The 26,092-nt window shown below is 43.8% G+C and overlaps 2 protein-coding genes across 6 annotated transcripts in view; one reads left to right on the top strand and one right to left on the bottom strand.

Annotated features, from left to right (window-relative positions):
• The window catches only part of CEP41 (centrosomal protein 41), a 49,174-nt gene extending 33,560 nt beyond the window's left edge, over positions 1-15,614 (top strand). For 3 of the 5 annotated variants that reach the window (XM_081243925.1, XM_081243928.1, XM_081243927.1), the window contains 6 exons: positions 3,701-3,845; positions 5,541-5,692; positions 6,093-6,160; positions 7,206-7,320; positions 7,763-7,978; positions 8,637-11,105. In XM_081243925.1, the coding sequence (XP_081100051.1) occupies positions 3,701-3,845; positions 5,541-5,692; positions 6,093-6,160; positions 7,206-7,320; positions 7,763-7,978; positions 8,637-8,785 (845 nt within the window). In that variant the 3' untranslated portion in view covers positions 8,786-11,105. Of the gene's footprint in view, positions 1-3,700; positions 3,846-5,540; positions 5,693-6,092; positions 6,161-7,205; positions 7,321-7,762; positions 7,979-8,636; positions 11,106-12,861 lie in introns of those variants that run through there. The other 2 variants (XR_014016643.1, XM_081243926.1) reach the window with 2 other exon arrangements.
• Positions 15,615-18,274: 2,660 nt separating this feature from the next.
• CPA1 (carboxypeptidase A1) lies at positions 18,275-24,747 on the bottom strand (the record flags this gene model as incomplete). Its single annotated transcript, XM_081244698.1, has 10 exons — positions 18,275-18,503; positions 20,140-20,224; positions 20,739-20,938; positions 21,446-21,536; positions 22,156-22,266; positions 22,458-22,559; positions 23,094-23,195; positions 23,434-23,667; positions 24,125-24,206; positions 24,683-24,747. The coding sequence occupies 10 exons, from the start codon at positions 24,745-24,747 to the stop codon at positions 18,316-18,318; spliced, it is 1,260 nt and encodes a 419-aa protein (XP_081100824.1). The 3' UTR covers positions 18,275-18,315.
• Positions 24,748-26,092: the final 1,345 nt, after the last annotated feature.

Genomic DNA, 26,092 nt, shown 5'->3' with positions numbered 1-26,092 from the left:
TGCAGATTGTCAAAGGGTGGAACCATTTTAAGATGCTCGGTGCTGATTCCACATTATCTCCAGAAAGGTTCTACTTGTTTGCATTCCCACCGAGCAAATGAGAAGACCCATTTCTCCCCATCCTAGCCAATGATGAATAATTCTCATTTTTGTAAATGTTTGCCAATTTGATGGATGAAAAATGGTACCTAATATTTTTATTTTGAATTTCTTTGATAGTGTGATTGAGCTTTGCGTATGTCTGTGTTTGTTGGTCATACGTATTTCTTCTTTTGAGGACATTATATGTCCTTTCCCATTTTTTTTCTAATGGAATGTTCATCTTTTACTTATTGATTTGTAAAACCTTTATATAATTATGATATCTTTATTCATTGGAAACCAATATAGCCTTGAAAATAAATGAGAAAAATCTTTATTTGATGATTTGGAACAATACCCAAGCTGTATTATTAAGTAAAAAAAAAATAAATAAATAACAAAATAAACAACAAATCAAAGTGTAGAGCAGTATGAATAGCATCCTCCTAGATATGTAAAAAGGAGAGGAAATAAAATATATACAAAATATGTAGTTGTTTCATTTCTGGAAGGAGACAAATATTTGAAGGTAGTTCCCTTGGGGGTGGAGGACTGAGGGCCTGCAGGTCTGGAGTGAAAAGAAGACTTCCTTTCCATATTAGCAATTTTATCTTGTTTGCATTTTTACCTTGTGCACATGATCTTTTTTCTATTAACGAACTAGTTTTAAAACTCCTAATAAAGTGTATTAACCTTTTCTCACTTATATATGTCACGAATACTTTTCCTAATTTGTTATTGACCTTTTAATTTTCTTTGTGTTGTTTTTTGACATATATGAGATTTGCGTTTTTACATGATTAAATCTATTAGCCTTTCATATTGTGTTTTTGTTTAGTGCTTTAGATTCATAAAATCCAAAATAAGATATTCACCTATATTTTCATCTGTTAGCTTGCTTGGTTGCTTTGGGTTTTTTCCTACATCAATCCATCTGTTATATATTTTGGTATATGATATGAAGGGATTATCTAAATTTGATTTTTTTGGATAGTTGACAGATTATCCCAGCACCATTTATTTAATAGTTCTCCTTTTACCCACTGATTTTTGGTGTTACCTTTAACATACATTAGATTTTTGTATATATTCTAGGATTTGTTTCTGAGTTCTTTGTTATTTTCCATTGTTCTGGTGCATTATTTTCATCATTTACCTTTTCAGTATATGTTACTATTTGAAAAGGCAGGTTCTCCAAATTATTTCTCTCTCTCTCTCTCTCTCTCTCTCTCTCTCTCTCTCTCTATATATATATATATATATATATATATACACATACATACATCCTTTTTCTTCTCTTCTCCTCTTTAAAATTCTTCTAAGCTTTTTTTAAGCCCATTGGGATTTGTATTAAGGCTAAAAGTTTGGAAATTTGGAAGGGATTAACATCATTTCACTTTTAGTCACCAAGTCAGGAATATGCAAGGTATGTCACTCTCTCTTCATTCAGGTCTTCTTTAATGTCCCTAAGTAAAATTTTTATAAGACCTATAAAGGACTTATAAGTTTTTATACGGCCTTTACATTTCTTAATAGGTTTATTTTCTAAGAGAGTATATTTTGTATCTGCAGTTGTTACTGTAAATGAGAGGTTCTTCATGTTATTTTCTAATTGGTATATAGGAAAAATATTTTGATTGTCCGTATCTTCTTTAATCCAACTTATTTATTTTATAAATAGGTTATTTTTATAATTAACCTTAAAACCTAGATTATTTTTATAATCTAACATATTTATTTCCCTTATTCTCATAGGATTCTCTTAAAGTTTCCAAGTGTATTATATCATATGCAAATTAAAACTTAATATGCTCTTTAACAACTAGGCCTCTTATTTCTATGTCTTCTCTCATATTGGTTAGAACAGCAAATTCTCAAACCTTTTGGTATCAGTCTCCCTCCACACTTAATTTTTGAGGACCTCAAAGAGTTTCGGTTTTTGTGAATTATATCTATTAATATTTAGGGTATTAAATTTTTTTTTTCTTTTTGCGGTACGTGGGCCTCTCACCGTTGTGGCCTCTCCCATTGCGGAGCACAGGCTCTGGACGCGCAGGCCCAGCGGCCATGGCTCATGGTCCCAGCCGCTCCGCGGCATGTGGGATCCTCCCAGACCAGGGCACAAACCCGTATCCTCTGCATCGGCAGGCGGATTCTCAACCACTGCGCCACCAGGGAAGCCCGGGTATTAAAATTTTAAACCAAGAATTTAAAAAATACTTGCTATTTACCTTAAGAAACAATACTAAACCCATTACAAACATAAAAAACATATTTTTATGCAAAATATCTATGTTACCAAAGCAAAAATATATATGGAGAATGACATTGTTTTACACTTTTTTGTAAGTCTTGTTAATGTCTGATTTAATAGAAGACAGATGATTCTCATACCTTCTGCATTCAGTCTGTTGCAGTTTGCTCTTTGGGCTAAAGTACCTGAAGAAAATCTGGCCTCACACAGATCTGTAACTGAAAAAAGGAAGAATATTTTAATAGCCCTTTCAGATAATTGTGGATATTTTTCTTTGACACTACATCAGAACTTGATAGCTGGTACCTTCTTAAAGGTTAGTTGTAGTGTGGAATCTGAAACCATATCAATGAACTTTTCATACCCTGTTACATTAAACCCATTGGTCTCTTTTGCACTCTGAATGTATCTTTTACTCATACATGATTTTATAACATCATTCATTGGTCATTTGGAAAATACTGGTTCACTGAGTTATGAAGATCTTCCAAATGTTGACAAATTTCATTACACAATATCAAAAAAGTCACATTTATTAACCACAACACGTGTCTTATCAGAAAAGTCATTAAGATGGTAAAGAAGTCAAGCTCTTGATGGCAAATAGTTTCCAAAATTCTGATTTTTGTTCAAAATTTAATCACTGCAACAAATACCATCAGTTGTTTTCCTTGAAATGAGAAATTCACTTAGGTCATTTTTGAGAAAATAGCTGCCAAATGCACAAGTCTAAATAACCATAGTTTTCCTGTCAGTTTTTCTTCCAAGTAAAAGTGGTGTTCAAGGCAAAAGCAGCACAAATCACACACATACTTTTCCTTGAGACAACAATGGGACGTTGGTATGTAGCAAACTTGCTGTATGTGGATTCCCCCATTTCATCACACAGAATATTTAAAAAGTGTACTTAAGGGTGAGATTTAATAAAATTATTATTACTGCTTCATCAGGGACTTTTAAAAATGTGACTGCCATATTTATTAACTGTGAGTGTGTGCATGTTGATGAAAAATACAATGACTACTAATAAAGCTCTATACCTCTGCCCTGATTCTTGCTAAGGGGCCAGGAGTTTTATCCACCACTTCTTTTGCACCATCAGTGCAAATATCAACATGGTAAAAAAGACAAATAACATCTTAGTATTATGAAAATAGTTTTCGCCTTTCAGACCCCCTGAAAGGGTCTTGGGGGCTCCTGGGGTCCACAGACTACAGTTTGAGAGCCTATATGTTAGAACTCTTAGAACAATTTAATAATGGTAATATGAGTTCCTTTTCTTGACCTAATTTCAGTGGAACTGCCTAACAAGTAAATACAAATTCTGAGGTTAAATTTATTTATTTATTCACTTGCAAATTTTAGACAATGATTCTGCAACCTCAGACCCTGATGCTGAAATCACTGCCAAGACCAACGGGAAAGGGAGCCCTGGGGAGCAGTCGCCAAGCCCTGTCCAGTTCATAAACAGTGAGGGAGCCGGGGACTCCAGCCGCTCGACCCTTCAGAGGTGCTCTCATCAGATTCATGTTTTCACTGCATTTTTCCTTCCTTAATCTAGATACCAATGTCAGCGATTTAATGACCTTAGAAACAGGTTGGCGTAGTGAAGTCCCACATTTTCATCTCAGCCATTCTATTTTCTCTTTATATCAATGCCACCTCCTGGATCTTGTCACAGCATTCTTAGTTAATGTAAGAATATATTGATAGGAGAGCATTAATTTTCACTTCTCAACCCCATTCTTCTCAGTCTTCCTATATGCAAGTTTGCTATTAGGACTTAGCTTTACAACCACTATCTTTTGACTCAGGGAGTATGATTTCCCCCCCTCTCCTTTTCTGTCTGCTGCAGCTTATAATTACCCTGTCTAGAATCAGAAGAAAAATAGAGTGCCACACATAGTGCTCTGATATTAAATAGGCGCAAAGGAGAGTGAAAGCAGCCTTGGTGTCAACTCTCAAATGCACATGGCAGTTTCATGATGCAGCACTTCCTCACAGATATTCACTGTTGATTATAAGACGGTGCTGATTTTCTGCACATATCCATCCCTTCTACTGGTAAAATAGTTCTACTAGAGAAGCTAGTTCTACTAGAGAAAGAATTGCTATTGTCGATTGCACTATTATTATTTTTATAACTACTTCTGTGCAAGGACTCTAAAATTGCATTCAAAACAAGATAGACCAACAAGGCTTCCAATGAGCACGTAATTTCACATAAAATAGAGTTTCTTCTCCTTTGGTTCAACAAAATATGCACTATAGGGCATATAGTTGTAGTGATCATTGGATTTAAAGGCAGAATTTGACTTGCTGTGATGGGAGAGGAACTATTGCTAGACTAATCTGTGGTTTGGCATGTGTGTCCTCATATTTGCCTGGAAGAGTGATCTTCTTCTTATCCCAATACAGATATTTCACTACTCGCCACTTTGATCATAACACCTATCCTTTTTTCTCTGATTCATGTTTTTGCCACATTTTGCCTATATTAACCTGGCGACCAATTTCAGTGATTTTATGACCTCAGAAACAGGTCAGAAACAGACCTCCCTCGTTTTAATCCTAGCTTTTCCACTGTCTCATTACATGAATGCTGCCAAATCTAAAAGCCTCTTCAGCCTCAACACTGTAACCTATAAAATGGAAGTGACTACAGATAACTATTGAAAACATTAAGGTTCAAAATCCATACTGGATGAGTCACTGTATAAGTATATGAAATATATGAAAACACTGTTGTTACTTTATGTTACATATGATATACATAGAAATGCCTTCAGTTTTCCTGCCCTGTCAACCATATTCTTTCCTCTTTTGCTCTGCTTTCTCACACTCATCAAAATTCCGTTGGAGTAACTGTTTGCCTCTTTCTTTCTCTGAATGCTGCCCTTGCTTCTGGAGGCAGCTTGTGCTTACAGTTTCTGCCCCTCTGCGTGCTAATGACCTAACGTGCATTCTCTGAAGGTTAGTATGGACAGTGGATCCCCTCCTTCGGGTCCAGGGTGAGAGAACAGGAATCCATCCGTAGGATCTTGCATTCAGAGGCAGAACTGAGACACCACATCCATTTTCCTTTTTCTTTGGAGTGTCTTTTGAAGAGACATTGAGCACCCTCTCGCCATTCTGAAGAAACGCATTGGACCTTTAAGCCACCAATCCCTGACTAGTGTCTACTGACCTACTTTTTCACTTGCAGCGTCATCAGTGGCGTTGGGGAACTGGATCTAGACAAAGGGCTTGTGAAGAAAGTAGAGCCCAGTACCAAAGACAAACCTTATCCCGACTGCCCCTTCCTGCTGCTAGATGTGAGAGATAGAGATTCTTACCAGCAGTGCCACATTGTTGGAGGTAAGAGAGAGAAGGCCTTACAGTGTCTCACTCCTGAGAACACAGCCCGGTACTGAGCCCAGGCAGGCTCAAACCACAGCCTGTGGTCAGCAGTTGGGGGAACCCTATGTTAGCCAGATGTGTTCTGGGAACCTGTAAGTTGGCTCTACCACATGCTCTGAGAGAGACTGGTGACTCAGGGGGCTCAGGGGTCCAGTGCTAAATGTCAGAAACAGTGAAGTGACACTTCTTATTTGTTCATAGTGTCCTGTTTCTTTTCTTTCACAAAAGTATTCAGGTTTATAGCTAGTTGATTTTGAAAATATGTTGCTTTTAACTCTTAGACTTTAAACCAGCTGAGAATTGGGGCCAAGTTGTACTGAGAGCTACAAACTTCCTAAGCTTTTTCTTCTCTTTGCAGCTTACAGTTACCCAATTGCAACTCTGTCTAGAACAATGAACCCTTATTCAAATGATATTCTTGAATATGTATCCTTTGTTGCATTTTAAGGAGTTGGATGGTATAAAGACTGAAGACTCAAACTTATCATGAATCATGCTCCTAGTAAGAAAACCCTATGAAGGACTTTTGATATTAATTAATTTACTTAGCATATTTTAGAATTTCGATCCTTAGCTGTTGCTGAGAATGCTTCCAAGCCATCCTGCAGTAGGACAAAAAACATTAGGTTAAAGGTTATGATCCGTTGAGAGTCAGTCCTAGGACTGTTTTCCCCAGAAAGTTTTCCCAAGTAAAATGTAAGGAGTGAATTTTTTTCCTTCTATTTTAATTTTTTTTGCTTCTTGAAATTTTAATTTTTTTGCTCATAAAAATCATACAAATAGAAAATAATTTAAATACTGAAAAGTATAAAAAAGAAAATTGAAATCTCCAATAACCACACAATTGAACAACAAACTCTTACTACATTTTTTGTGTATTTTATTCCAGACTGTCTTGTCTTTTTAACAAAGTAAAAATTATACTGTATATATAATTTAGTATGTTGCTTTTCCTCACTTTATTTTACAGTGTATTTCCCCACACTAACACAAGCTCTTTATAAACTCTATTTTTGATGCAGTATAAGATCTCATCTTTAGATTTACTGTAATTTACTAAATCATTCCTCTTTGAAGGAATGGACTTTTAGGTGGTTCCCATTTTTTTACTATTATAAATAAGACTGCAGTGGACACGTTGGGCATAAAAGTTTTTCTGTTTCCTCATCTGTAAAATGGAGGTTGTAATACTTACTCTCCAGGATTGTACAGATGAAAGAGCCAAAGAGTGTATGTACAGTGTGTAACTAGTGCCGTCTTGGACATGGTGATACTAGTTCATAGAAGAAAAGGATACCAGCTTGTGTGGTTTCCACGACAGGAAAAAGTCCTGTACCCCCTGAAGAGGGGTCATCCGATGCTCCTTGAACTCAGAGAGGTAAACCTTGACAGCTCTTCTTCCTCAGGGGTTTCTGTATAGTCTAGGAGCATTAGCTCAGTGTGGTCGAACCTTAACTCATCTGCTTCTTAGAAAAATGCCCATGGCAAGATCATCATTCTGTATGACGACGATGAGAGGCTGGCCAGCCAGGCAGCTACCACCATGTGCGAGCGGGGATTTGAGAACCTCTTCATGCTTTCCGGAGGTGAGGGGCTGTGTTCTGCTTAGGACTTAAAAGGCGAATACTTGGGCTCACACTCCTTCAGCTTCACCCCTATCGCCTTTTCCCTCCCAGAGCTCAGAACTTAGTATTCTGGAAACAGAGACAACCATGCTGGCAGAAAGGAGTCAGGATACGTGAAACTTCCGTTAGCTCCATCAGCACATGTTTTTAATTCCTGAAATAATGATGTTACTTTATGGCTCTGTAAGAAAGCCTTAATGCTGAAGACTTGAGCTAAACGATTTCTGGTGGAATTCTCAGAATCCCACATAACAACTGACGTTTTCTGGTGTAATTTACTTAATGGTGAAGCAGTTAAGAAAGATTTCCTGTCCTTATGTTGAGGAGACATGTGGGCTCCTTTCCAGGTTGCCTTGGCCTCACCGTGCTAACACGGCTTTTTCTGATGATCTTCCACACCTAGGTCTAAAAGTCTTAGCTCAGAAATTCCCAGAAGGACTGATTACGGGTTCCCTGCCAGCATCTTGCCAGCAGACCCTTCCGCCTGCTTCTGCCCGAAAACGATCCGGCCCGAAAGTGCCGCCCCCAGCAGCTGAGAATAAATGGAGATTTACCCCAGAAGACCTAAAGAAGATAGAATATTACCTGGAAGAGGACCAGGGTCCTGCAGACAGTACTAGTAAGATATTTTGACCTTTAGAAATAATGTTTTCTGTAGAACTTGAGATTTGCAGCTTTGAACATCAACCTCATCGTATGAGAAGCTTGATCTGTTATATTCAGATTCTTCAAATATTTGCAAGAGAAGGGAGGTGAGTGGAGGTGATCCCAGATTATGGTAAGAATTAGGCATTGCACACAGACATAGAAAGAGAAGAGAGGGTATCAGTCAAAGTGTGCATCTCAGGCAGAGTTGAGAGGCTAAGCTAAGGCTTTCAGATTCCTTCTCGGAAAGCTTTGCTTCCTTCTGCTGCTTCTGGGTACCTTTAAACTACTTCTGGCCTTTCCTTTGGCACACTGCTTTCTCTTTTTCCTCCAACCATTCCTGTACCCTTCTCTACTGAGAAGGAATGAAGCACAGATGAGGTTGACTGGGATAATGGAGAGGAAGGAAAGAAAAGCTATCTGGGTTTCCCTTCATCCCTGCCCCCTTCCCCACCTTCTAATTGATCTCAAGGATGAAGAGTAGGTTTTAGCCTAAAGTAGATGCTGAATAGGACTTCACTAGCTTAAAAGTGGTTTGTAGCATAAGACTTCATTAGTTTAAAAGTGTACTTGGCAGGTTGTCCCTGGAATCATTTTTGCAGCTCTGCTCCCTGCTTTCTTGCTCCCTTCAGGCCGGCTGAGCCAAGGTAATGCTTCTGGAAGAGACTCCAAGGTTCCAGGCTCCCGCAGCGGTCAGAACCTCCCTGCCGGGGGCCCTGCCGGCCACCAGAACCCCCGCTCACTGGGCAGTGGCCACCTGCAAGGCAAACCCTGGAAGTAAAGACTTTGTCTGTCTTAGTCAAATAAATGTTTTCTCTCCTCTCGGAACCCCTGAGCAGTTCCCAAGTTGGTCATTTTAAGAAGCTGCTGCAGAGGAAAGACCTCAACGTGTGTCAGGCCCTCTTCCCTCTTTCTGTCTCCAGCTCCTCTCCTACATCCAACCCGGGAAGGATTTTTACAAAAACCAGAGGCATGACAGGCTCTAGTGTCCTCCCTGTTGTTTACAGAATATTTAAGTCTCTGAAACTGAGTAGGAAAAAAGTCTAATTTTTTTAGGCTTTCATTTTTTTTTTTTTAATAAGGTCCAGTTTGTTTTGGTCTATATCCTGCGTTGTTTTGTAAATACTTCAGGCGCATCTGGTGCGTCCTTCCCAGCCAGTTCTTTTTCACTCACTCTTCTTGGTTTCATGAAGGCTCTCTATGTAGGCTTTGCAGCCTGAGAAGCTGTCCCTGGGGGTGCAGACGATTCGTAGCTTCCAGCCCCCACCAGCTGTGGACCCGCTGGCTGAGGAGCTCTTCACCCAGCAGCCGACGCAGGCTCCGTCTTCAGTTTGGAAGCCGGTACCTGTGAGCATCACTCAGTTAAGATTTAGTAGTAGCTCTCACATGTGCTCAGCGCTCCTCCTCACTAGATGCTTTCCTGGAACCAGCACAGGTGATGATGTGTGCTCAGCTGCCTGCACGGGCAAGTCCTGCCCACTGTTCAGGGCCGGGTTGAGAGCCACTGAAGCCCCCTGGAGCCGTCCCTCATTTGCGGTTGTTTTATTAGTTGTAAACTCCCATTACCCAGCTCAGGCCCATCCATCTTAGATGGGTAGAAATTATGGCCACTTGAAAACATTGGCTTTGGTTGGGCCACTGCCGGCACACAAGGTGAGGACAACTCCACAGTCCTTTGTCAGAGCTGACAACCCTTTAAACCCTTGCTTAAAAATACAGTATTAGTCTAATTGAGTAATTAGTGCAATTACCTGCTTACTTCTCATTCTCATGACTGAGCTATGATTAGGAGGTTTTGATTATAGATTCTTGTTTGGGCCAGAATTTTGAATCAGCGTTAATTGAATTGCTAGATGACTGACATTCATTCCATTTAATTGGGGGAACAAAAGACCTCAGGTAAGGATGAGGAACTCTGAAATCATCAGGAAAAGGAAAAAGAGCCTTGTTAATTTTTATGGTCTGTGATCTGTAGCTGTGATAAGGGACTAAGGAATAAATTGTGCTCTTTGTCATGGCAACCAGCTTCTGAAAAGCCAGCTGAAAATTGCCTATCCTTAGGTGGTTATTGCTGCTGGGTAAGATTTGTCTTAACAGGACTATTTTTCTCACCACCAAAAAAAAAAAAAAAAAAGTATCACAGTATTTCCAGCATGGGGGGCTGTGTTTGTAGGAGAAATAAAGGTAATAAATATCTTATAGAGACATATGGAAAAATAACTTTCACATTCAGCCCAGTTCTGTTTTAGTGTGTTTATTCTTCTCTACTTGATTTCCAAAGTGCAACATTTTCCGATGCTTTAGAAATCAAACAAACCAGGGACATTGTTCAGATGTCAAGCTGTGCCCAATTTTCCACAAGATTCAAGAATCTTGTATAAAATTCAGCCAACGTACACATAGCTTTAAAGAGGAGCCTGTCATGTTTCCCCATAAATTTATTGCCTGAGAACTAAGTTCAGCCTTTTGCTAATGCCAAAATGCTCTGGCTTTTTATTTTCTTTACAGCATAGATTTTTAAAAATGCAAATTTTTCCACACTCAACTTTCCCCTAGCATGGACAAGATTTTCAGCCATTTTGGATACATATGCATTTTTAAGAAAAAAAATTTTTTTCTCTGTGACAAAGTTCTGGTTATGCCATTTTCAAGTCGACTAGTCAGGAGTTTAGATTTCCCCACTCGATTCTATTTTGAAAGTAAATGGTAGTCCCCCTTTGTTCCTATTCTGCATTCCCATCACCACACAACACTAGAGTGTTAGAAACTACTATATGTATGTGCAAAGTCAGTATAGCTGAACCTATTAGAATTGCAGTGCATTTAGTTGAGAGATCTGGCAGGTTGACTATATTCATGTGTGTTTCTCCATAGCGCTTTGCCTGTTGGTAAGGATTTTAAATAACTACTCCTCAAAGACCTGTTCTGGTTCTGCACTTTGTGTGTTAAATGTCACTTGCAGTTTTTACATGCTCAAGGTATTGCTTTGAATGTTCTACTTTACTAGTTTCTTCGTTAGATTAACTGACATGTATTATCTAAGCGATCTGTGATACTCTGTGCAATTATGAATGTTGAAGATTAAAGTACATAGTTCTTAATTTGTTGTTTGCTGTTAATATGCTGAGATCTGCCAACTTCTGTCTTCCTCTCTGTTGAGATGATTTGTGGGGAGTCACATGAGACTGGGGTGATCTGAAAGAGTACTTCTTTTTGCTCTATCTCCCAGTAATGCATATTTTCTTTGTATAAATGAATCAGGAAATCATTCCAATTAGGGCAGGGGACCTTAGCTCTCTAGTCAGAAGGGTTTCTCCTCATGCCCAGCAGGGACTGATTGCCACCTTAAACTCACTACAGCGGGACTTTCTTGTCAGTGTTGGGGGTTGATGAGCTTCCCTTGCCTGGGAACTTATGACCCCCTAGATGGAAAATGCTTTATCAATGTACAACTGCTGCTCCATCTGAGCAATGGTGATGGCCAAAGTCTAAATAATAAGTTCAGTACTTTATCTACTGTATTTAAGAAAGAAAAGAGGGAAGGAAGGAGAGAAGCAAGGAAACAAGAAGTGTGGAGGGAGGAAGGGGAAGGCAACATTACTCATTTGAGTACAAAAAGAACATCTCAGGCTGTTACAATGTCAGGTTTAATCTATTGAAAGGCATAGAATGGGGACCTCCCTGGCAGTCCAGTGGTTAAGACTTTGTCTTCCAATGCAGAGGGTGTGGGTTCGATCCCTGGTTGGGGAGCTAAGAATCCCACATGCCTCATTGCCAAACAAACAAACAAACAAACAAAAAAACCCCATAAAACAGAAGCAGTATTGTAACAAATTGAATAAAGACTTTAAAAAGGGTCCACATCAAAAAAAAACTTTATAAAGAAAGTAAAAAGAAAGGCATAGAATGAATCAAATGAACTAAAAGTCATTTTATTTTTTACCTTTAGCAGAAAACCAGAACTAGCACAATCATATTGGACTTGGGGTGTAAATCAGAATTAAAAGAGAACAAATAGTGTTCATTAGTTGCTGAGGGATTTTTCCTGTGATGCTATTGAGATTATACAAAAATTCATAAGACTTTAGGCTACTCACCAAGAACACAGAACAAAACAAAACCTTCTTTTCTCTAATTCCCTTGTGGAATATAAGTGAAATCAAAGTCCTAGGCTAGGAAGAAATATGTAGGCAATTTTTCTTGTGTTGGTTTTGGTTTCTGTCATGTTATAAATTGGTTGTAGATTCTGTCTTTTATGTTATCCGACATTTTTAGGGGGGATAATTAATTTCTGTCCACCTGGATTTAAATCCATGACTCCCTTCCTGCTCTACTCTGAAGATAATCATTAAGAACCTTTCTTTCCCCAGTTCCAAAATATTCCCAGTGTCTCTAATGTGCGTTTATTTTTTCACATTTCTTTCAAAGTTTTAACTCCCATACTACTTTCCTTTTTCTTTTTTCAAGAAACATCAGAAATGTGGATATTATTTCAGTTTATGTGAGCATGATGACATGCTTATCTACTGTTCAATTAATTTTTTGATTAAAATATATTTTTCTATAAAAAACAATAAATAGGACACATTGTGCTTCCAAAGTGTTCAGAAGACATTTGGGTAGTAATACTTTCCTAAAGTTGTGGTAATTATTGAAATTGCTATTGCCACGTCCTTTATTGGCACACAGGTCAGTTATAGCATAAAATAGGTAATGGTGGCAATTTGTCAGCATTGAATTCTGACAGGACAGGATTCAGTGCATGATTTTATGTGTTTACAAAACTATATTGCCCCCTCCCCCCCATCTCCTTACAGTCTCACTCTCTGATGCTTATCCTCTTTGTTCCAAATGCAGACGCAGATTCTCTTCACCTGCATAACATCCTGAGGCACCTGGTGAAATGTGTGGCAAACAGAGGTCACTTATTAAATACTATTGACTGATGGACTACATTTTTAAAAAATTATTTAAAATTATTTTTGACTATAACCTCCCAGAGGGTGAAAATCACCAACTACATGACAGTGGCCCTTAATAAGGGTGTGTGAATAAATGAACTGAACCTGTCAAGACTGAAGTCTGGGATGTAAAGCCCATTGTGGTGGCCACTCAGCGCTGGTCTGCCATTCTGGAGACCTGGAAAGTTTGTTATCCCTTGTCCTCTTGTACATCCTACTTTTGTATGTGAGACATTCTTCACTCTGAGATTTTTAGATTACCCTCTGCAGGAGGTACCCAGGAAGCTGTTAGGGCCGTTATTATTAGCCTGGCTGTCTGCAGTCTGCCTGTTTCCATGGTCCCCTCAAGCTCAAAGTAGCCTTCAGAATTCAACTGCACCATCCCCATCTGAGAGTGGGTTTTATTTTCTCTTTTGTTTCAAATCTTGAAGATTTCCAGGTAATAATGTTAGCAAACATTTATGGAGAGCTTCCTATGTGTTAGGCAGTATTCCTAGATTCTTCATTCTACGTTTTGACTCATTTGACTATCAGAACATCCCTACGAGGTAGGCACCCCCATTTTCAGGTGAGGAGACTGAGGGTCAAATGGAAATTAAGCAACTTGCCCTGTGTCACTGAGCTGGAAGGTTGAGAAACCATTCTGCTCTGTGCTTGTCCACTCTGGGTGGGTACAGCCACTCTCTCACTGGCTATGCCTCCAATTCACTAACAAAAATGTAACTTTCCCTTGGCTGTTGGCTTCCCCTCCTTCCTCATCACCTGAGATTCCACTGAAAGCTTTCCTCCTCTGCCTGCACAAAAGGCAAGGAATTCAGGGGCTGAAACGTCTGCTCCTGGGACCGTTCCACTCTCTGTGTCTGGTGACCTATCTCGAAGACAGGTGCTCCAGGGTTTCTGAGATTTGTTTCTTAATGAGGTATCACTTAAGGAATGGGAGTTACAAAGTTTTCATTAGATTGTAGGGAAAAAGTAGGCTGTTTTCCTGATGGTTGAACTATCCAGTAAAACCATATTGATATGATTTGTGTCTGAATTTCTCTTTCCTTTGCGGTGATGTTTCTGATTTAGGCTGAAACATAAATTGTGTGAATTGGCTCATGGCCGCAAGCCTGGGCTTCATGGGAGGAAGCAGCAGCAAACCTCTGTGCCTCAGTCCATGTTAGCAGAGCTCTCATTCCACCGCACTCTTCTAAAAAAAATGTAGCCGAACACACCACTGTAGTTAAGCAGAAGACTTCTAATTTTCTTCTTTTAGTATGGCAGTAAACATTTGGCAGTCTTCACCTCTGGGGTCGTTAGATGATGCTCACAGTTTGAGTTGCCAAATTAACGTGGATCCTGAAAGCTTTGGGGAGAATTCATTACCCTTTGACAGTTTTTCAGATTTGACGGGTGCTCTGTGCTTCTTTCTCAGAGCTCTTCCTTCATCTGGCCAATTTGAATGTTTTGGTTGGTCATATCAGTTTCCTGTAAGGAGCATCTGGTTCGTAGTGTGTTCACAGAATGATGTTTCTGTCCTTAGAGCCCTTAGAGCAAGAATCCGTCTGCATCTTCAAATCCACCTAGTCCCACTTGCCCTTGCAAAACAATTGCTGAGATGATGAATAGCCCTGTACTGGATGAGGGACCAGTGAGGTCATATCTGGATTGTATTCAATGACATTTCAATTTTAACTTCAGGCCAAAGCCAGAAAGCTAGACATGCATATCTTAGTGTTAATTCAAAAGACCACCAAAGGATTCTTATGGACCACGAATGGCCCACGGGCCACACTGAGAACCATAGATAATGCTCTAGGAACAAAGTAAAATGAGTTCATTTAAAAATAAAGATTTTTGAAAAGTCCTAGAGAATAGGCATTAGCATAATCAATTCCCCAGATTGCTGTGGGAACTGAAAGCAGCAAGGGCTCTTGGGAGTTGTCATCTGAGCTACCACAGAGTGCTTAGGGAATGGCCCCCAACCAGGAGACATTAGTACCCTGCCCTTGGTAGAAACACTTGCTTCCAGCTCTATCTGGAGTATAAACTTTTCCAAAAATAAGACCTTGTTCTGGGCAACAGCAGAAGAAATGAGTTGAGACAAATTATGAAAAAGAATCTGGGCACAAATTGAGATAGTCATTTAGATGTTTGATTTTGATAATAAGTTGATCTTAGAAAACTTTACCCACAGGTAATCTGGTGTGTTTGAAATAGCTTTTTTTAACCCCCCTGATTATACAAACTCATTGCAAGAAATTCAGAAAAGTATAAAGAGGAAAACCACCACCACTGCCTGGGGTAACCACAATTATTATTACTGGGGAATATTTACTTCCAGGCATAGTGGGTGTGCGTTTTTCAAACAAAAATGAGATTCATACTCAATATACTATGTTGTAGCCTGCTTTTTTAAAAATAACTGTATGGAAATATAAATTACATGCCATAAAATGCACCCATTTTAAGGATACAATTCAGTGATTTTTAGTAAATTTACCGAGTTGAGAAAGCATCACCACAATCCTGTTTTAGAATATTTCCATCTTGTGACCAGCTTCTTTTGCCCAGTATATTGTGACCATTTTTCCATATCAACACAGACTACAATGGCTTCCCGATATTCCATTGTGTAAATGGGTAATACCCATATCAATACTGGTATCTATCTAGGTTCTTTTCCTTTTAATTTAACTTTTTATTATTACAACCTTGTACATATGTTTATTTGAACTTCTCAAAATATTTTTGTAAAATAAATTCCTCCAAGTGGACTTACTGGGTCAAAGTGTCAATACGTTGAAATTTTTTATTTATATTGCCAAATTCCCCTCCAGGAAGGTGGTGTAAATTTATCCTCCCACCAGCAGTATATGGCAGGTCTTATTTCTTCATACTCTTGATAATACTGAGTTGTCAGTCTTTTTATTCTTTGTCAATCTGATGGGAGAAAAATAATATATTTTTCTTTAATGTACAAAAAAAAAATCACTCAGAGAATCAGTATCTTTCATTTATTGGCTTTTTGTTTTTCTTCTTTTGGGAATTGCCTATTTTTCTTTTGAAATGTTAGTCTTTTTTTTAAACCCCTTTTACTTATAAGAGCTTTTTTCCCCTCAAGGTTATTAATACTTTTTCATGTACACCACATTATTTTCTAAAATTTTTGTTTCTTTTAGCTTTATGATTTTATTTATAAAATAAAATTTTTTTACCCATAGATTTGTAAAAATATGTATCTGCAAACTGGAAAGTTCTTCCTGTAGTTGAAAATAGAAAAAGAAATGTTAATGACTTCCATGTCTCCATTTAACAAGCATTTATTAAGTGCCTACTATGTGTCATGTACTTGGCCAACCAATAGAAATTGAGTGTTGAGCAAAACAGCACAATCCCTGCCCTCATGGAATTTTCATTCTGGTGCTTTACTCCTGTCTTTTCAGCTTTCTTAAGACTCTTACTTGTTCAGAGCCTTAAAACTACAACTCAGGGAAATTCAAAATGACTTGCAAGCCTACAAAATAAAGATTATAAAATTTATAAGTTCTCTAGTATATGTGGAGAACATTCATTCAACAAATATTTATTGGGTATCTGTATGTCAAGTACTGTTGATGGTTTTGGAGATTGAATGCCAAATCAAGTGGTCTCTGCTATCAGGGAGTACAGTTTATTTTAAATTAAGCAATTCTACCCTTGAAGCCTAAGTAATCCAATTTCGTAAAATGATATATTGTCTTGCTAACTTAATATTTTTTCACTTATCAGTCTTTATTAAATAGTAAGATCAGTTTCATTTTTTTTTACTTGCCCAAACTGAGCCATTACAGTGGGTTTCAGCTTATCTACATAAATTGAAGGGAAATGGTTCCCAAAAGATAACTTGAAGGAAGTGTCATAAAATCTTTAGATCATCCTTCTGTAAAGACTGAAACACCATTTAACCTTGCCTCATAAACTTATATATGTATAACTTTATGTGTACTATATGTATAGTCAGCCTCATTCTTTTTGTTTTTTAGAATGTTTGGTAGCAAAAAAAAATTAAAATAAAAAAATGAATGGAGTATAATGTATAAAAATTTTGAATCACTATGTTGTACACGTGAAACTAATATATACTGTAAGTCAACTATACCTCAATTTTAGAAAATTAAAAATTATAAAAAACCTCCAAGATGAAAATTCCCCAATGGGCCCTTAAAAAAAGAAAAAAAGAAAAAATTGTTTGGTCTTCAGGCTATTTTATGTGAAAAAGACACAGATTTTAAGTCAGTGGAGATGGATGCATTGTGATACTTCATCTGACTGATACAGGGAGAGGCTGCCATCCTTACCCCAGCCCCCCTATTTGGGAAGCTACCAAGCCACCCCCCATCCACTTCCCAGCAACTTCAGTGGGAGGAACCCCCTGCTTGACAGTCACACCTTAAGAGATTTGGAAGAAACGGAATGTAGATTCTTGCTTTGAAAAAAAGTTGAGATATATGCTATGTGCTGTGGTGCTAGCCACTAAGTGTGATATCACAGCCACCAGAATCACCAAGCCAAGGGAGGGAAGCCAAATTCTAGGAGCTGTGGAGGGTATGGGGAAGGAGAGGAGAGCCTTATGTTTGAGAAATTTTGCTAACGATAATGAGTGGTGGTGAGTGGAAGAGGAGACAATGTAGCAGGAGATGCTAGAAAGGATGGGGCAGTGAGAAGTAAACTACTTCTGTCTCTAAAGGCAAAGTCTTCCTGATACACTTCAATTAATAAAATGCCCTGGGATTGGTGTTTGTTCTTTATCTTCAGTAAATGATTCCATTTAACCCAATTGTTTTCTTCCAATTTAATTAGGAGTAGGAGACCATACTTTGCTCTATAGAAATTTGCTTTACCTGGCTGCAACATTGATTTGGGACAACATTGGCCACCAGGATTATTCTAGTTTGTACTCAGAGTTATTGCTTTTGTAGATGAATGGATCCAACCAGCTACACTATTGTACAAGCTGAATTCCTCACCACTGCAGGGTGCCAGGCATTTGGTTAGCAGCTGTGGCTGCTGCTTGCTCCTAAGGTATGAACAAATCACCCCACTGACGAGCTGAGCTCAGGGTGGTCTAATTAAAACAGACGCCACTTGGATACAACTTCACAGGACCTTGGAATGCAGGGGAGTTTAAGGGTCATCTAGTCCAACTACCCACACGTTTCCAGTGAGACCTGCAGGAACTAAATCACTTCTGCCACAGCTTGAAAAGGCAGACATGCCACATGCATTCCCACGCATGAGCCCCATTCTGGTCCATGTACACTCAAACTTTATTTGGCTGCCTGGGTGGGGACGGAGAGGAGGAGGAAGACAGCGCTGAAGGGCCAGGTCAGTAGGGGTGATTCAGTGTGTGCTCCATGATGGTCAGAAGCGCCAGCCATGTCTCCTGGGCCGTGGGGATGATCTGGGAGGCCGGCAGCAGGAAGCCATAGCGCCCGGTGTCCCGGAGCTCGAAGGAGAAGGAGTACTTGATGCCCTGGTTGTAGGTCCAGTCAATGCTGCCTCCACTGGCTTGGTCTGGGGCAGGAGCAGACCGGCAGAACAAAGGTCACTCACTTGAAAACATTTGCTTGGGCTGGGCTAATGGTCCAAAGCCCAGAGCTTTGTGCAGTGTTGACTGGAGTCAGCATCTGCTAAGTTCCTACTGTTGACCAAGCAGCCTGGCTTCCTCCCAAGAAGCTCCCCTGAAGGGTCTTAGTCCAAGAGGCCCAGAGAGGCGGACCAGCAATGGTTCTCCTCTCACTGGGTCATGCAAGGAAGCTCCCACGATTTTGAAAGCCGCCTCCATCTAACAGCCACTTTGGTCAAGCCCCCAAATATACCAGAGTTGCCCACTTGGGTAACCGGGACTGTCCCCCGGATGCTGGTCTGCAGGGGGAAAGTGCAAGGGTCAGAGTCAAAGCAAAAGACCCTCGTCTGTCTTTTGCAGACAGATTTGCAGTAAGTATCAAAGCAGCTGCAGAATCGGGCAGGGGAGAGGGAGGTGGCTGCATATCAGAATTTAACTCCACAATATTGAACAAAGCAAAAACCTTTTGACTCAGGGTTAAAACAATTTCCAAAGAAGGCCTGGAGTCCAAAAGTAAGGCCAGCCCCAGGTGAGACTCTGACTCACTCACCCCCCAGAACTGGGCACTCGGGGCAGGAAGTCTGAGGTGTGTCCCTGTCCCCTGCTTCTTCAGTACTCTCAGCCACAAGCTTGCTGTGTCTCCTCAGGGCTCAATGGGATCTGAACACCGCAACCTCAACCCCTGCTGCCATCCCCGCCACCTGTCTCTGCTGCAGCCACTGGGTCTCTGTGCTCTTCCTGCCATTCCCACACACGCCAGGTCAGGGCACACGGGAAGGCCTTTGTTCTAGAAGATTCCTCTGCCTGGAAGGCTCTTCCTCAAATAGCCTCTTAGTTCCATCCCTCCTTTCCTTCAATACTTATCCAAATTTCACTCTCTCAGTGAGGCCTATGCTTCAGTCCACCTGCCCTGCTTCCACCCCCAGTACTCCTGAGTCCCCTCACCCTGTCCTAGTAGTTCTTTTTCTCCCAGCACGTATCACCTAACACATGGTATCATTTCCTTATCCATGTTTTTTGTCATGGCTGGCTAGAATGGAGGTTTCCTGATCTTTGCTTATTTTTATTCTCAACTGTATCCCAAGCACACAAAACAAGGCCTGGTGTATCACAGGTGTTCAATAAACATTTGTTGACTTAATTCCATGTTGATGTAGCAGTCCTCGTCTCAGGGGCATTGCATGGATAAGTAAGCTGGGAAAAGATAGGATATATTCTCTAACTGAAGAGCATTGGAGGAAGAGTATTTTTTAAGTTGAATTTCTTAGGGATCTACAATACAAAGGCCAGCAGAACTCTCTACCCACTCCATGCATGAAGCTGAACTTAACCCCAAGATAAGAGTTCTCAGAGGAACCGAAGGGTTTGTCTGAAGGTATCGAGGAAGGCAGAGTTCACATGAGGAAAGGGCCCTGCTGCCCAGCAAGCCAGCAGTAGTCAGGCGTGGCCAGGGCTGTTCTCCTCGCCCATGCTCCCAGGTTGGGGAACCCTTGGCTACCTCCTCCAGGAGGGACACTCCCTCTGGCAGGGAAAGCCAGCTGAGCTCCCTCCCAGACCACCCACAGAGACAATGCACCTACTTACAAATTGTTTTGATGATGCTGCCATACTTGAACTTGGTCCCATACAGAGAGGTCAGGGCCTCAACAGCAGACTTTGCCACCTGATCCTGGAGAAAACGCCAAGCAAGACTGCTTGTCATGGCCAGCAATGCCAGACCCCCAGAACCGCAGGGCCAGGGTAACCTGGGGGCTGGCAGGATGACCCAGGAGCATATACCCTGCAGAAGCCGGCCCCCAGCAGAGAGCAAGGAACCTGTTGGGCCCTGCAGGGCCAGCCCCGGGAACTCAGCAGGATGTGACCTTGTGGGATGTCTGGCTGCTACTTCACTGCCCTTTGGTCACCCTGCAGCTCCAAGTTTAAACTTGTGGTACAAGCTCAAAGTCCACCCCTACCCCTTCCTCTGTCATGTGACAGAAGTGACTCAACCACTCTGTGCCTTAGCTTTCCAGACAGAAAGCCTAGTCTGCCCTGCTGGTCTTCTCAAGCCATCAGGGGTCCATGGGAGAAAGGGGTGCTAGGCACAGTGTAGGGCCTCGTGCCTTAAGCAGGTTTGATGGATAAACCCAGGCCCGCCCAAAGCTGCCTTTGGGATGAGAGGGCAAGCAGGGATCAGCACATACCAGCTCATCCTTATTTGCAGGTGGTTCTGCTTTGTAGCCAAAGGGATACAAGAAGAGCTGGGAGTAGCTGTGGATGGAGATGAAGGCCTTGATGTTCCTGTGGTCTTTCACAAAGTCCACGATGGACTTGACCTCCACTTCGGAATTGGCAAACTTGCCATGGTAAGTTTCCGAGCAGGGGTTGCTGCTGGATCCTGCCTCTGTGGGAGGGGAGAGTTGGCATTCCTTACACACAAGCAATGTCGCTTCCATGGCTTCTGGTCTTTGCATGAGTTGAGATGCAAGAGGGCTCACCCCCACCCCGGATAAGGAAAGGGCAGAAGCCTTTTATAAGCTGGGGGTCCTGCCTCCCTCCCCAGCCAAACTTGGACAAAGCTGATGGACATGCCCAGAGAGGTAAGAAGGGCTCCTCAAGTGACACCAGTTCCTGCAGTGAAGTGACCACAGAAGGAAGGAGCTGAAGTTACGCTAGACAACCCATAGATTGGTTTCAGACCTCAGTTCCATTGGGAAGGACTTTACAGGCAAGGGACAAGCAGATCTCAGAGGGCCACCTTCCTCACTGTGCACCTTGGAGGAGAGGCCAACGTTACCCACGTGCCCCCACTGCTGGGGCAGGAGAGGGTTGGGGGATGACAGGACAAAGGACAGTAAGAAGCCATTCTGGGGTGTCCCATCCCTGCTCTCCAAACCACACTGGGCCTTACTCCCAAAGCCAGCGTCCCAGTTCCTGTTGGGGTCCACCCCAATGCAGGGAGAGCCCGACGTCAGGGATCGAGTCTTGCGCCACATTCGATTCTGAGAAAGGAAAAGTGATCAGCCACCCAACAGAGGCCACAATCAACACAGAGCTCCAATCCGAAGCCTGAGTGTGGACACGGTATGGAATCAGAAACCACTTTCAACTGGTTGTCAGGGAGGAAGGTCTGCAAAGGGGGCTCTTGGCTGAAGGAAAATGGAGGAGACAATGGATGGCATTTGGCCAGAGGGTTCTACTGGCAGAAAGAGGAAGGCATGTGGCAACCCCCGCCAGCCCCTTACAAAATTGATTGGTAGCATGCTGTCCCATAGACATAAAGTAGAACCAGGGAAGAAGGTCTGGGCAGTGTGTCTCCACTGGGGAAAGTTCTTTCCCCCACAACCTGGACATTTGGCAATATTTGAAGATGTTTTCAGTTGTCTCATCTGGGGGCTTGAGTCGGTCAGGATGCTGGTCGTGCAGGACAGCCCCCGACACACAAAGAATTATCTGCCCCAAATGTCAAGAATGCCAAGGTCAAGAACCCCTAGTCTAGGAGGACAGGTCTGTTTGTCCCTCTCTCAACTTCTGGGAGTTGAGATTAGGAGTGAGTAGCTTGTGGGGCTCAGAGGACAGAGGCCCACCCTGCTTTCCCCAAGAAGAGGAGAAGGCCTGTACCTTGCTGTGGGTGAAGGCAAAACCATCAGGGTTGGTGACGATCTCCAAGAATATGTCCATGTTGTCCAGAATGGCAGTGAAAGCCGGGTCCTGGCCATAGTCTTGTGTGATCTGGTGGAGGTTGGGGAGCAGAGGGGCAGAGCAGGCCAGGCCAGGAGTCTGCCACGCTAGAGCAATGGATGCCTGCCCTCGACCTCCCTCTGTGGTCACTGCCTCTGGATGGAAGCAGGGGCCAGGGCTTCTATGGGCCTTGGATACCAATGCCCTACCAGGCGAGAGCACCCTCAGCTCCACAGGCTTACCTTCTTTGCAAACCAGACCCCACTGGCCTGGGTGACCCACTCCCGAGAATGGATGCCCGTGTCAATCCAGATGGCTGGACGGTTGCTCCCCCCAGTGCTGAACTGGATGAGAAGAGCAGGAAATAGTTCAGCTGGGGCCCTGCCTCACCTCCTTGAAGGGGAGTGCACCCCAACCCAGAGGCTGTCTGCTCTCTGGTATCTCAGGTTGAGGCTCTGTTTGTGGGACCATCACTCAGGTGGGATGTGGGAGTGGGTCTGGACCGGGATCCTGCAGAGCTTTGCCTCCTGCCCTCAGCTCAAGCTTGGCGCAAATAATGACTCAGCCAGACTTCCGGGCCCCACGATGTTCCAATGCCCCTACATAGTTCTCTGTCGGAGGTCACAAACAAAACATTTTATCTGGACTACCAGACTCTGGGATACTTTCCACAATGTGACACTTGATTGGAAACACTTGCGTCTCCTAAAAGTTTAAATGGTTTGTGTACTGGTATGCACACACCTATGCTACACAGGGAGTCCATATAACAGTGTGTTCTCTGTAACCCTGGGCTCACCCATGGGTGCCTATGCACAGATGTGGGTGCCCAGTCTTGCAGATGTGCTCACGTACATCCACCTGCACGTGCCCATTACCTTCAGCACGTAGAGGGGACGGCCTTCATAGCTGCTGCCAATCTGGAGCTTGCTGACAAGCTGTGGGTGCTCGGCCACCAGCAAGTCCATGAAGTCATAGATCTGAGGAGGCAGAGGAGGGAAGGCTGCCTTCATGGCTTCCGGGCACCTGGATGCCTCCCTTAGCAGCTCTGTTACCGAGCCTGCTGTGAGCCCTGAATGCGGAGGAGCCACGACCCAGAGCCTCGAGGCCACATGGTGACAGAGCAGATGTCACGCACACCCAGGCTGGCCCTGGCGCGTTCTGCCAGTCTGACGAAGAGCTTGGTGCTTGTGGAGGGGGCCCCCCGGGGTCCCTCACCTCCTCCAGGGTGTGGTAGGTGGCGTAGTTAAAGGTGTTAGTGCTGCGGGCCCAGCTCCGGGAGGCGAGCATCTGCTCCTGCTCTTCGTCCAGCAGCGACTGCACGTCCTCTATCATGATTGTGTATCTGAGGCCACGGGCCTCCAGGAAGACTTTGACAGCCTGGATGCTGGGGAAGGGCACTCGGACGTCGATAGGGGAGCCTGGCTGGGCAGGGCCCCTCCAGAAGTCCAGCTGGGGAGGACAAGAGCCACTGTCACAGCGGGCTGGGAAAGGGCCTGCCTGGGACGGGGTGTCGGCACCAGAATTTCCCATATAACTGGGGATGGGGCACAGCTGTTAGGGGAAGAGGATGCAGGGAATCCCTGGGTGCTGGACAAAGTCCAGTTGAGTCAGGTAAATGGCCCAGGAAGCAGAGTGGAGAGGCTTTGAGGCAGCAAGGGAGAGACAAGAACTAGAAGTTGGGGCGGTGTGGGGGGCTCTTTTGCTCGGATGCTCAAAGGCAGCAAGATTCTGGCACTGGGAGGTTTAAGTCACTTCCTAACAGGGATCAGTCCCATGGCTCCCTCCTGGGTGGCTGGGGATAGAGAGCCCAGGCCCCGTTTGGCCCCAGGTGGGAGGGGGTCTGAGGCGAGCCCGTCTGCCCTGAGACGTACCCTGGGGCCTCAGGGCAGCTCCCTCATCCTCTAACCTGTAGATGCTCCAGGTCCTCCAGCTCCTTCACCGTCTGTACCTGGGCTTCATCGGCCACAGAGATTCGGAGCACCTGGTGCCTGGGCAGAGCGGGAGGGGAGGCTGAGGGCCTGAGCAGCTCCTACTGGCCATGCATGCTCCCCAGGCGGGAGGAGGGTGGCTGGGCCTCGGTCCTCTGGGCTGAGCAGGGAAAGCACATGGGATCCTAGCAACGGGAGGCCTGGGCTCCTCGGAACCTTCTGGACACTGCTGCTGTCCCCATCCCCATCCCAGCTTAGACTCTTTCTCTCTAAAGCTAGCTAGGCCTCTTCCTGCCTCCTCTTCTGAAAAGTCCTCCTCAGAGCTCAGATATTCTCCAGGGCTCAAGAGGCTGTCCTAAGAGACCTGACCCCTTCTCAGTCCTGGTCCCCGGTCAGCCTGCCTTCCAGGATGTGCTAGTCTGCTCCTCTCCGACCATCTTCCCATGTGTCTGTCTGTCCCTCTCCTCCAGATGCTGGCTGGGGGTTGAGTCCTCCCTATCTCCCCTCTGATCACCCCCTCCTCTCCATGCTCCTACCCCACAAAGTCCTCTTTGCCAAGGACAGCCCCCAGCAGCACGCTCAAAATCAGCAGCCCCTGCATGCTGCAGCCAGTTGGGAAGGTCGATCGAGGCGGAGAAGGTCCTGGGGCCTTTTAAACTCTCCCAGGACAGAGATCTCCTGGCTGTGCCCAAGAGTTGTCCTTCCACTTGCACCTGGGCTCTATCCCACGGGGAGGGAGAGGTGGGAGTTCTGAGCTCTGACACCTATCCACTCTCCCTGATAAAGTGGCAGGGAACAGGACAGCTGGAGAGATAAGCCAGGCCTCAACCCCTGGCCATGAGGGGCTATCCTGGGCCTGAGGGTCAGCTAGGGCTTGAGGCCTCCCAGCTGGAACCCTGATTGCCCAGACCCCTGCAGCCCACAGACCCTATGGTCCTGTTTACTGACCCGGCAATGGAGAAGGAGCCAGGACTCTGGAGCGGCCACACCAGCTGCAGCCTCATGTGAGGTGTCCTCTTCTCCCACGTCCCTGAGCACCAGCTCTTTAGCTCCTATGAGAGAGCAGGATGGGACCTTCTGGGATCCCAGCCAGCTCCCAGATTTGCTGGCTCCTTACCACACGGGCTTTGTCCAGGGCCGCCTGACCTTTAGGGTACAACCCCGTGAAGGAAACTTCCCAGCCCCACTCTTACCAATCTCGGTGGCCTTGTGGGAATCAGGCCACAGCACAGAAGCAGAAGTTTCCCTCCACCCCCACTGCTCTAGGGCTCTGGGATCAAGGGTTGCCCTTGATGGGAACTGTAACCAGATGTCCTCTGAGTAGAAAGTGCAGTGGTGGGAACCAGGGCCAGAACCCTGTTGGGACTGCACACTGTATAGGAGAAACTGGAATTCACAAAGGGGAATTTGCTCTGGCTCTGGATGCTGACCTCATTGCAGAGACATCTAACACAAATCCGCCCTAATCCACAGGGGCCCCAGCGGTTCCCCAGCAGCATCTGGGGGCCCTGCTCTGTGTCAGGGCCTTAGGCTTGGGCACTGCCAACACCAAGGCGGCCCTTTCTGGTTTCCATCTGTTCCCTCTGCCTCCCCAGCCCACCTCCTACAGGCCAACCTTCCTATGCCAAGGCAGAGTGGCCCCATTACATTTAGCCACAACTCTCTCCTGAGCATAGCTCTGGGAAGATGATAAAACACTGAATCCATCCTCAACAGATACTGAGCCTCCATGAAGACTGTTCCTTTCTACTCTGGCAGCCTTTCCTGCCCTCCAGACCCCGGGCAAGGCTTACCACCTCCCTGAGGCTTCCTCTGGCTTCTTTCTCCCTCACCTACCTGCCCCTTCTCTGAATGTTCATCTCTTTGCTCATTCATCCTCTGGGTCAGGTCCTGTGCTCCACCCTGAGATGATGCCCGAAGCAGACGGAGGGGTTCCTGATCCACAG

Source organism: Mesoplodon bidens (genome assembly GCF_964165515.1).
Source record: "Mesoplodon bidens genome assembly, chromosome: 9".
Classification (NCBI taxonomy): Eukaryota; Metazoa; Chordata; class Mammalia; order Artiodactyla; family Ziphiidae; genus Mesoplodon; species Mesoplodon bidens.
Note: the sequence above shows the minus strand (reverse complement) of the source record. Positions and strands in the feature narration are given on the sequence as shown.